At 45.1% G+C, this 13,317-nt stretch overlaps 1 protein-coding gene across 5 annotated transcripts in view; it reads left to right on the top strand.

Annotated features, from left to right (window-relative positions):
* LOC311133213 (receptor-type tyrosine-protein phosphatase alpha-like) overlaps positions 1–13,317 on the top strand; it is a 49,053-nt gene that overhangs the window by 20,276 nt on the left and 15,460 nt on the right. For all 5 annotated transcript variants that reach the window (XM_084166699.1, XM_084166698.1, XM_084166697.1 and 2 more), the window contains exons 2-9: positions 6,806–6,852; positions 7,140–7,230; positions 7,511–7,948; positions 8,087–8,107; positions 10,150–10,234; positions 11,734–11,807; positions 12,405–12,541; positions 12,956–13,046. In XM_084166699.1, coding sequence (XP_084022825.1) covers positions 6,832–6,852; positions 7,140–7,230; positions 7,511–7,948; positions 8,087–8,107; positions 10,150–10,234; positions 11,734–11,807; positions 12,405–12,541; positions 12,956–13,046 — 958 coding nt within the window. In that variant the 5' untranslated portion in view covers positions 6,806–6,831. The remainder of the gene's footprint in view (positions 1–6,805; positions 6,853–7,139; positions 7,231–7,510; positions 7,949–8,086; positions 8,108–10,149; positions 10,235–11,733; positions 11,808–12,404; positions 12,542–12,955; positions 13,047–13,317) is intronic.

Here is a 13,317-nt window from a genome sequence, read left to right as displayed (position 1 = left end):
CCAGGCCCGTCTGAAGTTTGCTAGAGTGCATTTGGATGATCCAGAAGAGGATTGGGAGAATGTCATATGGTCAGATGAAACCAAAATATAACTTTTGTTAAAAACTCAACTCGTCGTGTTTGGAGGACAAAGAATGCTGAGTTGCATCCAAAGAACACCATACCTACTGTGAAGCATGGGGGTGGAAACATCATGCTTTGGGGCTGTTTTTCTGCAAAGGGACCAGGACAACTGATCCGTGTAAAGGAAAGAATGAATGGGGCCATGTATCGTGAGATTTTGAGTGAAAACCTCCTTCCATCAGCAAGGGCATTGAAGATGAAACGTGGCTGGGTCTTTCAGCATGACAATGATCCCAAACACACCGCCCGGGTAACAAAGGAGTGGCTTCGTAAGAAGCATTTCAAGGTCCTGGAGTGGCCTAGCCAGTCTCCAGATCTCAACCCCATAGAAAATCTTTGGAGGGAGTTGAAAGTCCGTGTTGCCCAGCGACAGCCCCAAAACATCACTGCTCTAGAGAAGATCTGCATGGAGGAATGGGCCAAAATACCAGCAACAGTGTGTGAAAACCTTGTGAAGACTTACAGAAAACGTTTGACCTGTGTCATTGCCAACAAAGGGTATATAACAAAGTATTGAGAAACTTTTGTTATTGACCAAATACTTATTTTCCACCATAATTTGCAAATAAATTCATTAAAAATCCTACAATGTGATTTTCTGGATTTTTTTTTCTCATTTTGTCTGTCATAGTTGACGTGTACCTATGATGAAAATTACAGGCCTCTCTCATCTTTTTAAGTGGGAGAACTTGCACAATTGGTGGCTGACTAAATACTTTTTCCCCCCCACTGTAGGCACCACTGTTGCTGTTTATAAGGAGGCACATGAAAATGAATATGTTTTGGCCCATACCCTTCCGCACTTAAACACCTGTGAGTATAATGGTCGCACTGCAGAGCCCTGTGTGACTATTAATGCAGTGACATGAAGGTTAATAAAATGTAAATGTAATAAAGAATGTCCTCCAATGTAGTCATCTTTTAATATATACTTAGTCTCCATTTATGTTAGGGCAGGGATGATACCAGTATCACAATTTTTTTTCCATGGCAAAAATGAAAACACAAAGCAGATTTAACTCTTTGGTCCTTTAAAAACCTGCTGTATGTAAAATATTGTGTGCTTGGAAAATAAATAAATGTGACTCGATGATAACATAATGATGTTTGTTTCCAACATTAGGACTGTTTTCCTAAAGAAGTTAAATCCTCTTTTGTTATGTTTCCTTGCCACGATACTAACTATTATCGCAATACTGGTATCGTCCCTAATTTATGTGGGTCGGAGTCAAAACAGTAGCCCTGTTGAACACCTTGTTAGTCAGTCTTGTAGTAGAAGAACAACATATTACATTTACATTTTAGTCATTTAGCAGACGCTCTTATCCAGAGCGACTTACATGAGCAATTAGGGTTAAGTGCCTTGCTCAAGGGCACATCGACATATTTTTCACATAGTCGGCTCAGGGATTAGAACCAGCGACCTTTCGGTTACTGGCACAACGCTCTTAACCACTAAGCTACCTGCCGCCCCACATATCACTGCCTGAATCGTTTAGCTTCCTAGAAATAGGTTGTTTGATGAGACTGCTCATCTCAGGGGGTTGCTGTGATGAAAATGGAGGATAATGCAGCAAGATATCAAAACATAGGAAGTGAGAAATGGGGCACTTTTGGAAAATGTATGCACATTCTGGCCCAAGTAAACCCAGGTGGAGTAACATTGATAACATGTTTTTAGTTCCTCATGAGCTGGCTAGAACGTTCTAGACAAGGCCTTAATCAATTGGATTTGCCTGTGTGTAACTAGGCCTTAGATATCAGAAGGTTGCGATCCGAAATTAAGCAGTGAGAGGAAGCCACTGTGGACCACGTCTTTGTTCTCTGGGGTAGCAGAATGTCTTGGTCGGGTATGGCTGTCAACAAAGCTTTCGCAACAGGAAACTGGAGAAACTGAGCAAGAGGAGCATTGCACGTTTGCAGTATAGTACAGGGTATCATGGCATACTAGGTTTAGAAGATGTTTGTGTTGTCAAACATGGATTGTTTTGGGTGCTAGGCTATATTTATTATAAGCTTAGAGTGATGAGGCTGAATATTCTCATGTGGATGGATGTGCATGATTCCGAGTCCCTCACATTCTACTGCTACTACAACCAGAGATTGTTCAGTAAGCTTTCTCTACGGTCTCTGCTATAACTAGGCCTATAAGCACTGATGCAGAGAGAGCCATCACTCCAAAGGGTGTTTGTCTCTTACTTGACTATAAAAGAGAGGACTTTGTTGTTGTGTTGAGTGACTGTAGCCTAGGTAGGCCTATGAAGTAGAAACACTTGACTAGTGCCTCTTGAATTAATAATTTCCTCTCTCCACTTAAGTCACTGGGACATGCCTCTCACAGTACCCACACCCCTCTGTGGACACACACACACACGCACACTCTCAGAGAAAGGGTTTGGGGACTGCTTAGGTGGACAAAACACATATAGCCGGGTCCCCATAGACTAATGCACTCAGACCTATAGATCAGACTGGTAGGCTACGCTTGCACACTACACTCACGGACTGCATCCATTGTGGCTACTAGCTCCGGTTAGCATTAGATGGCTTCACCTCACCACCATAAACACCCCGCCCCATAACATGGTGACAGCAGTGAGTCATATTATGCCCAAAAAGGTAATTTAGGCTCCCAGTGTTGCAAAGGCTGATTCATACAAGACAACAGATGCAACCATGCCAAATTTAAACAGGATGCTGTCTAACACAAATGTAATGTTGCTAATGTTAATGGGGGTGGTTGTGTCATAGCTGAATCATTTGGTTATGAGGATGCTTGCTCTGTGGGCCAGGTGAGGGGAGGCTGGGGCATTGGACAGGAAGGGTTCAAGGTTCAGAGGCTGGTTTCGGACGAGCAAGGGGTTTAGGGGACTAGCAGACAGACTGCAGGGGAAGGAAGCAATGTGCTGGGCTCTCACTGTTTTACAACTTTCCTGGAGTCTGAATCAGCTAGGGAGATGGCCTACTTGGGAGGGAGAAAAGCAGGGTTGGACATTTTTCAGTCAGACTTTGCTGCGTTCCATACTTCGTTTCTGCTCGTTAAGTTACTGTGGCAACTTTAAAATGAAGCAAAACACCATTTAAGAAGGAAGGAAATTTGCTCATGACATGCATAATCTACTATATTAAGTGTGTAGGCCTCTTTGTCGGTTGTTTTCCTTTTAGTTCTATCCTGGATTCAGGTCTTCAGTGATTAGTCTGCTTTAAGCGCAAAATCAAGTGAAACACTCGCAATGCACAAGGCCACCCTTTAAATTTAGAAACGCCTCTTCTATATTCTAATAGAGCACAGGGATGAATCCTGATTCCCTGTCCTCGTTTAGAGGTGGAAAACGGCACAAATGAAACATTTACATTATTGTCATTTAGCAGACACTTTTATCCAAAGCGACTTACAGGAGCAGTTAGGGTTAGGCCTAAGTGCCTTATTTAAGGGCACATCGGCAGATTTTTCACTTAGTCGGCTCAGGGATTCGAACTAGCAACCTTTTGGTTACTGGCCCAACGCTCTTAACCACTAGGCTACCTGCCGCCCAGGCGTGCCACAAAGTCATAAACCCCACCCTTATTAAAAAAGATTGCAGTCAGAGTGCAGTATAACTGCAGGACAATACTGCGTCCAAAATAACACTGTTTTTTTTTTTCCTGCAGTAATTTTGCAGTGTAACTGCAATTAGAGTGCAGTATAACTGCAGTTATTCTGCAATTACTGCATCCAAAATACCACAGTCGACTGCAGTTACTGCAGTTTTTCAAAACTGCAGTCGTTTTTTGTAAGGGCAACTATTTGTACATTTTCTCTTCTTAAAATTAGATTTTAAACCTAACTGTCACCTTAACCTTAACCACACCACTAGCCTAAGCCTAACCCTTACCTTAACCCTAACCTTAACCACACCACTAGCCTAAGCCTAACCCTTACCTTAACCCTAACCTTAACCACACCGCTAGCCTATGCCTAACCCTTACCTTAAATTAAGACCAAAAAGCTCATTTTTGTTTTCATGAATTTGTACAATATAGACCATTATGACTTTGTGGCTGTTTTTTATCTAGTGGAATCCCAAATGTAGGCTACAGAGAAAAGCTGTTTGGCTCTCAGACGACTCTCGAATAGGAAGGACTTTGCAGCAGGTGTTTCTGATTAATTAACATTGCCATGCTGGTGGGTGGTAACATTTTAAATAAAACCCAGGCCTGAAATGAAACGTAGGCTGAACTAAATGTGCTCGTCATCTCTTAGGAAAAGACATGTAAGACTCACGGAAACATCCGAAGTCACACATTCGGATTTGGCACTTCAAGCCCAAATATATCATACTTTGACTTATTGATGATGATGTATTGATTTGCATCGTTGTGTAACATCATCGGTAAGCTCTGGCCATCGTCTTTCAGCTCGAAAAAGTTCATTTCTACTGGTGTGGCATTTAATGTCATACATTTGATAGTGGATGAGTAGGCCAACAGGTCCCCATTTGGAAGTGTCCAACTGATGCTTGAACCGTCTCCAGGTTGAAGACCAGGGCTGGGAAATACTGGTCTAAACTAAGAATCACAGCCTATCCCCCTAGATACAAGTGGCACAGTAGCTGTTTTTTACACCCAATTCAGAGGTTCTGGCAGTAAATCCCTGATAACCAGGCGTTGTGTCTGTCTGCAGGCACCCCTGTGCGTGTGTGTGTGTGGCTAGATTGCAATAAAGAGAGCCAGACGGGCTGGATTATTCCTGGGTCAGGACCACGGGATTAGGCCAGGGATTATCACAGCTCAGTCAGTGAGACCGCACCCAGTGGACTGGTGGTATTACATCAGACAGTCAGCCCACCCTGCCTGCTCTCTAGGCCCTTCCCTACACACACATTTCAAATGAATCCTTTTCATTGTTGTTCGAGGTGAGCCCCACTGCAGTCAATGCAGAAAGCTATTACACAATAAAGACAATTTTGCCAAGTCCGTGTCCAAGTCCAAAATCTGAAAAAGTTGTCTCAATCCCGATTTGGGGGTCCTTCGCAGTCCCTAACTTCTCGATTTATTCCCAGAACTCGGGTAACTATGTCCCGTCTTGCACATAGGGCCAAGCCCAAGTTGAAATGCATACATAAAATGCTTGTTTCCCAGATTCAGTTCCCTTCACCGTGTCCCACTATGGTAATTTATTATTAATGTTACGGAGCAACACCTGGATACGAGACACATCCAGAACGAGAGAGAGAGTGTGACGGGGATTTAGCACACAGGGCTTCTATGTGCATCTGATGGCTCAGTTGGTTGGAGCATGGTGTTGGCAACAATGGGTTTGTGGGTTTGATTCCCACATGGGTCATAGTAGGGTTGGGCGATATGGCCTAAAAATCGTATCTTTTTTAAATGTATTTATTTGTTTTGGGGCTATTCACGATATATACACGACATAGCCAAAAGTATGTGCTGCTCGTCGAACATCTCATTCCAAAATTATGGGCATTCAAATGGAGTTGGTCCCCCCTTTGCTGCTGTAACAGCATCCACTCTTCTGGAAAAGTATTTCTACTAGATGTTGGAACATTGCTGCGGGAACTTGCTTCTATTCAGCCACAAGAGCATTAGTGAGGTCGGGCACTGATGTTGGGTGATTAGGCCTGGCTCGCAGTCGGCGTTCCTATTCAGGATTGAGGTCAGGGCTCTGTGCAGGCCAGTCAAGTTTTTCCACACCTATCTCGACAAACCATTTCTGTATGGACCTCACTTTGTGCACTGGGGCATTGTCATGCTGAAACAGGAAAGGGCCTTCACCAAACTGTTGCCACAAAGTTGGAAGCACAGAATCGTCTAAATTATATAGCGTTAAAATGTCCCTTCACTGGAACTAAGGGGCCTAGCCCGAACCATGAAAAACAGCCCCAGACCATTATTTTTCCTCCACCAAACTTTACAGTTGGCACTATGCATTCGGGCAGGTAGCGTTCTCCTGGCATCCTCCAAACCCAGATTCGTCCGTTGGACTGCCAGATGGTGAAGCGTGATTCAACACTCCAGAGAACGTGTTTCCACTGCTCCAGAGTCTAATGGTGGCAAGCTTTACACCCCTCCAGCCAACGCTTAGCATTGCGCCTGGTAGTCTTAGGCTTGTGTGCAGCTGCTCGCCCATGGAAACCCATTTCATGAAGCTCCCGACAAACAGTTATTGTGCTGACGAATGCTTCCAGAGGCAGTTCAGAACTCGGTAGTGAGTGTTGCAACCAAGGACAGAAGATTTTTACGTGCTTCAGCACTCGGCGGTCCCTTTCTGTGAGCTTGTATATGTTAAACTAACTGTAAGTCACATTGGGAAAAAGCTGCAGCTAAGTAAGCAGGTAAAATAAATGATGAGTTTATGCAGGCATTGTTTGATAACCTAACCGCAGAATATGTAGCGCATTCAGAGTTGTTGTGTTTTAAACTGAGGAGATGGTCAGATATTTGGGGGATAAATCACCACCTAGCAAGTTTGGGATCAGTCAATCCTTCTGGGAAAAATATGTTACCTTGACCATCCCTGAATGAACAGTCATCCTCCAATTTTTATGAAGTATTATAATTTTGATGTAAGAATTGTCTCAACATGCAAACGAATAATACAAAAGTAGTGAAACTAACAAGTGAACTATTTCTGAGTGTCTCTTTAAGATTCTAACAGTGTCTTCCTTTCTGTTTGGATCCAGGACTACACTGTGCGAATGAGTGATTGATGCCAACTTCGCTTCTTAAGGTAAGAGATCAACTCCTTGATCCACTTAAATCATGATTGTAAATGCATTTAAGAAGTTTTATATTTACTTGTACAAAAAAAAAGATTAGGCCCCCCCAAGAAATGTAAGCACCCACATTTAGTTGGATTATTCTGTAACAGTGATCACCCAGGATTAGGATTAGCCTAGGCCTCCAGTTACAAGTACAACACATCTGGATTAATAATCCAATCATCTGTTTGCACTGTGTAAGGGTCATTTTGTTGGTTGTCACTCAGTAATAAGGCATGTGTTCCGGTTCTCCCAGGGCAGTATGGGTGTGTGTCCCCTGCTCCTGCTGCTCAGTGTGGCCCTCGGGGTCTCTGTCTCGGCCCAGAGACCACCTCCCACCCCCACAGGTAAGAAGGACCCACATGACATCATCACCTGAACAGCCGGATCCCACCACTGACACCATTTGACATATTCAACGCTATTGTTCAAAATACTTCTTTGTATCACTGCAACTCTCCTGAAGCTGCAGTTGAGGCAAAATGACTCAACAGAAATAGCCGAAATAAAACAAATCTCTCTCTCTCTCTCTCTCTCTCTCTCTCTCTCGCTCTCTCTCTCGCTCTCTCTCTCTCTCTCTCGCTCTCTCTCTCTCTCTCTCTCTCACACCTTACCTTTCATCCCTAGGAGGTCCAGTCCCCACTGCCAAACCTAAGGAACCTTCAGCCACCACCCTCCTCAATGTTCCCTTGACAACAACAACAACCACCACCACCCCTCTTCCTCCCCCTCCAACAACCACAGCCCCGAAGGTTGCCGTGACGACAATGACAACTACCACAACCGTGGAGGGGGTCATATTGACAGCAGGCCCCAGTGGTGCCACACCTATGCCCGCCCCCCCTCCACCACCCCCTGGCCCAACTGAAGCCCCACAAGTCCCCACGGGGGTGACCCCCACCCTGCAGCCACCCCCTGCTCCGACCACAGTCAGTCAGGGAGGGGGAGGGGAGAATGGGACCACACCCTCTGTTCAAGAGACTCAGTCACCAGACAATGCCACCAACACAGACACAAAACCGACGGTGGAAGCAACGTCAGCCACTAGCAGTGCTACTGTTCCAGGTGTGTGTCTGTGTGTTTATTGTATGTTGGTGTCTGGTGGAGTGTGTGTGAAAGTCAAGAAGTTAAGTGTTGTGGGGGGTTGTGGTGTATGGTTTTTTAGGTTTGATAGTAATGAGACTCTTGTTTTATCCTCCTCAGGTGGTGGAGAAGAAGACACCGGTAAGACTGTGTGTGCGTGTGTGAGGTGTTGATGTCTGGAGTTACAACGGTATGCCAAACGGTCATACAACCGTACTGACATTAGCACAATATAACAGATAAGTCATAAGCAGTCTTGGCAGTGATGTGCCAATAATTGAACTGTCGAACACACACAGTATTCAAGTCCTCCATTATCTCTCCTCTGTCTGTGGTTTCTGTCCATCCTCTATGCCCACGGTATGAGACATTGAAATGGAATGGTCCGAATAGTCCCCCTTCTCTACTCATCAGTTTCAATTACCTTCCTAACAACGTGGTGCAGCACCATTCAATGTGTACATTGTCCCTCAGAGAACACTGAAAATTCCACTGAAAAATGAACAACAATTAGCTGAAATAGCCAAGATGTCAGTCTGAACAACATGAAATCAAATGTGGCCCCCGTGTGGCTCAGTTGGTAAGAGTGGCTTAGTGCTAGCAATGCCAGGGTTTAGGGTTCGATTCCCACTGGGATCACAATCACTTGCTGTTGCTTTTATCCAAAGTATGCTAAATGGTATATAATACTTATTATTATTATTATTATTATTATTATTATTATTATTATGTTGCTTGGATTGGGACAGACTATATCTATAGCCTGTGTTTATATTGTAATCTATGATTGGCAATCCTTATCTATTTGGTTAACCCCTCTGCTTCTATAAAGTCGTGTCATTGTTTGGGTCATGATGACTGTAATCCAGATGCAAAAGCTGCTCTGTAACGATGGTTAATGACATCTCTGTACTGACGGTTAACCCCCTAAGGTCGATGTCCGCGCTCCCGTGGAAATCTAACTAGCATAATAAAAAATAGGATGCGTTTCAATCCACCTTATCCGCCGATGTAACACTGCCGCATCTGCGGTGAAAGGTGACAGAGCTAGAGCAGTGTTTGTCAGACCATGAGACACCCCGAAAATCGGTCTTCTCACAAAATCGTCTGTAGTGTCCAAATGGTTTGGCCTACAAACTATTATGAACCCTCTATGGAAAGATGAGACTCTCACGTTTTGCTCTACGACCCCCCACAAGCATCTTGGGTCTTGTCTGAAGTCGGTACAGCCAATCTGCAAACTTCTGTCTGTAGTGTCCGAACAGTTTGGTCTTCACACTAATATGACCCCTCTGTGTAAAGGTGAGACTCTCCCGAACAGGTACATGTTTTGCTCTAGGACACCCACAGGCCTCACAAGACTTGTCTATCTGTAGTGAATCTTTTATTCAATGCGTTTGTATGGGCTAATAGCAGTAAGGCCCAAAAAAAATGTATCCATCAAATCATTTTTGGTATATTTATTTGATACTTCAAAGGGTTGTAGGTTCGTTTCCCACGGGGGGCCAGGGGGGCCAGTATGAAAATGTATGCACTCACTAACTGACTTAAATGTAAATGTAAGCTGATTTGTGCACTTGATCAAGCTTGCTTAGCGCAGTGTGCCAACCCAAACCCAATTTGGCACTCCAGACAGGCTCAATCAAATGCCAAATCAGTCAAATACAGTTTGGACCCATGTCTGATGCGTACTGGGAACATATGTTAAACTTAGTTTCAGTGCCTGACACCAGCCTCCTGTCTTGTAGCCTATCATGTGTAAGATTGACTCTGCCTGCAATTAAATAGTGATGTATCCACACTGAAGGACTGTGTCCACGTGTACACTCAGCACGGCAATTTTTCTTAGAGAGCAAATCAAATATTAACACGTCAGGCACTTCCACCATCTTGCTTTTGTTGGAATCCCAGTGCTGGCGGGAAAATGTAGGCTAGTGAACCGGCAACCAGGGGGCTTCTGGTATCTCTTGTGCCCCACCGCCAACTACTGCCATTGTGCCCTTGTGCAAGGCAGAGTGCTCCAGGGGCGCTGCTCTGACGCTGACCCTGTGCTGCTCCCAGCCTGTGGTGTGTTTGTGTGGTGGGTCTTGTAATGTGACCGACAAAAGACAAGTAGTCATTGTAAAATGGATAGATACACTTTTAAAATATGTTGTGAATTATCTCTCTCCTGTCTCTCTCAGATGACACGCCCATCATCGCGGTGATGGTGGCTCTGTCGTCCCTGCTCGTCATCATCTTCATCATCATCATCCTCTATATGCTGAGGTCAGTCATACTCGCTCAGGTAGAAACCACCCACACCACTAACCCCGATCCACACCACTAACCCCGATCCACACCACTAACCCTGACCCACACAACTAACCCTGACCCACACCACTAACCCTGACCCACACCACTAACCCTGACCCACACCACTAACCCTGACCCACACCACTAACCCTGACCCACACCACTAACCCCGACCCACACCACTAACCCCGACCCACACCACTAACCCGACCCACACCACTAACCCCGATCCACACCACTAACCCTGACCCACACCACTAACCCTGACCCACACCACTAACCCTGACCCACACCACTAACCCCGACCCACACCACTAACCCCGACCCACACCACTAACCCTGACCCACACCACTAACCCTGACCCACACCACTAACCCCGACCCACACCACTAACCCCGACCCACACCACTACTCCTAACCCTAACCCACACCACTAACCCCAACCCACACCACTAACCTTAACCCCAACCCAACCCACACCACTAACCTTAACCCCAATCCACACCACTCACCTCAACCCACACCACTCACCCTAACCCCAACCCACACCACTCACCCCAACCCACACCACTCACCCTTACTCACACCACTCACCCTAACCCACACCAGTAACCCTAACCCACAACACTCTCCTGGCTCCTGTTCAGTAGGGCACACCGTAGCAAAACAATTTGCAACAAAGTGAAAATTGCATGAGTTCAGCTAGTACCTTGGCTAAATTCAGCTAGTACCTTGGCTAAGGTCAGCTAGAACCTGTCCTTTTCAAAAGTGTTCTCCCTACTGAACACATCCATGGGGTGGATTCCCTGAAAGCGTTGTGGCTAAAATGACAACCATGCCCCACAGCAGTGAGAGAGTCAGAATTGTAAAATCTTACGTTTGACAGTCAATCTTCTTAGCTTGAAGCGAGCGAAGTTCGCAAAATTAAGCCCTTTGCTGTTCTGCCAGGGGCCTGGGTCTATACTCTACGTCAGAGTGAGAAATAGTGCCACATTAGCTACGAAGCTTTAGAGGAACTCGCCCCAGGGTCGTGTTCATCAGCCACCAAACAGAAGAAAACGGACTGACACAGGGAGGGGCTACCTGAACTTGTCCATGAAGAAACACATACTACGTTTTGCTATGGTGCGCCCTAATGAATACAACCCTGGTTTTCTGCCCGACAGTAGCAGCTTCAGCCTGATGTCTCAGGCTGGCATATTTCAACTGAAAAGAAAAGTGTGTAGAGCTATACAATACTGAGACATGAGACCCGCGTAAAACACTAACTGTCTTGTACACCCAAAACTACTCCCACAATTCATTAAAGTTTTTCGAAGCGCAGAGCAGGAAATGGCTTGCTCGTCACCTTTCATACGGTCACACCATATTGAGGACAGTATTGATTAACCAAGTGTTACAGAAGTTACCATGGCAATGGCCGTGTGTGTCATTCTGGATATATTTATTCATGCATGCGTGTGATTGACAGGTTTAAGAAGTACAAGCAGGCCGGCAGCCATTCCAACTCCTTCAGGCTGACCAACGGTAGATCAGATGATACAGGTAAAATCACTGTGTGTGAACACATGTTTTGCCTGTGGTCGTACACTTACAGGGACTTGTAATGTATATCATAGCCAACTTTCTGCATTGTTCTCTGTTTCGATAAGATCACATTGGTTTTGTGGTCATTTACTGGGTCTCGGCCTATACTGTTGTTTCATGTATTGACTTGTGGCTCAATAGCAGTGTTGGATTGGTTTACGGCGCCCCCTTGTGGGCTTTTGTTACAGAACAGACAGTCAGTTTGGTGATGTTGTGCGTGTAGATTGGAATGTAATGTTTAGGACATGTAATATATAATACATTTTCTGTAGTGCATTGATTTAGTTTATAATCGTTGGTTGGTGAATGTGTCACTATCTGGCTCTTACAACAGCTTTTTGTAATTGTTTTTTACTGTAACAATTGTTAATAAATACTATTTATATAGTGTATATAAATAATTGTTTTTGTATAATTTATTGTAGGCAGTGTCACAACAATAAGGGTGTCTGTCTCTGTCTATCTCCTGTGGAACTCTATCTCTACCCATCTTTCCCCTCCCTTTCCTTCCCTCCTCTCTTTCTTCTCCATCTTCCCTGCTTCCTGCTCTCGCAGAGCTCCAGAGTGTGCCACTATTGGCCCGCTCACCCAGCACCAACAGGAAGTACCCTCCCCTTGTTGTCGACAAGCTGGAGGAGGAGATGAATCGTCGCATGGCTGACGACAACAAGCTCTTCCGGGAGGAGTTCAACGTATGGAGTCCCTATGCACGCACACACAAATGTGTGTGTGTGTGTGTGTGTATATTATATGCATACTCGCGCGCACACATTTACACACACACACACACACACACACACTTTAGTAATCTATGGGCCACATCAGGACAATGGGCAGGTTGTACTTGCATCTACAACCCTCTGTGTTTGTGTGATTCTAGCTACTGACTCAGATTGGAGTGGGATCCTATCTTACACAGCCTATGTCTGTGTCCCAATACTTCCTAATTCCCTTCCCTTAGCGTTCTTTCCTTATTTGCTTTATTTCCGTGTTCAGCGGGGCTGCTTTTGGAAAGAATAATATCCCCAATAGAAACATGCATCTCTGGTATTCAGCTAATATCAGTGTTACCTGTCTGTGTGTCTGATGGCTCGCTGTGTGTCCAGGCGCTGCCGGTGTGTCCCATCCAGGCGTCGTGCGACGCGGCCTCTAAGGAGGAGAACAAGGAGAAGAACCGATACGTCAACATCCTGCCATGTGAGTCCCTAAAGCCTGATTCCCCCTTTGGGACCAAACTGTACTGTGCTGGCTTGTATGTTTCCTTTCCAGCACTGTTCCCGCATCTATGGCGGATGCGTAACCACGGCAGTATAGCTCGGCTTGGATCGGTTTCGGCCCGATAGTCTGAATCGGGCACTAGTCTGTCAAACTACTCTTCCTGGAACAGACTTTAAAGGAGCTACATGTAACATTTTAGGCATACATTTGATTTCTTCATGTTTTTTTGATGGACACTGCTTAATAACAC

Source organism: Coregonus lavaretus, assembly GCF_964263955.1.
Source record: "Coregonus lavaretus genome assembly, chromosome: 8".
Classification (NCBI taxonomy): domain Eukaryota; kingdom Metazoa; phylum Chordata; class Actinopteri; order Salmoniformes; family Salmonidae; genus Coregonus; species Coregonus lavaretus.
The sequence above is the reverse complement of the archived record's forward strand: the minus strand, read 5'-3'. Positions and strand labels throughout refer to the sequence as shown.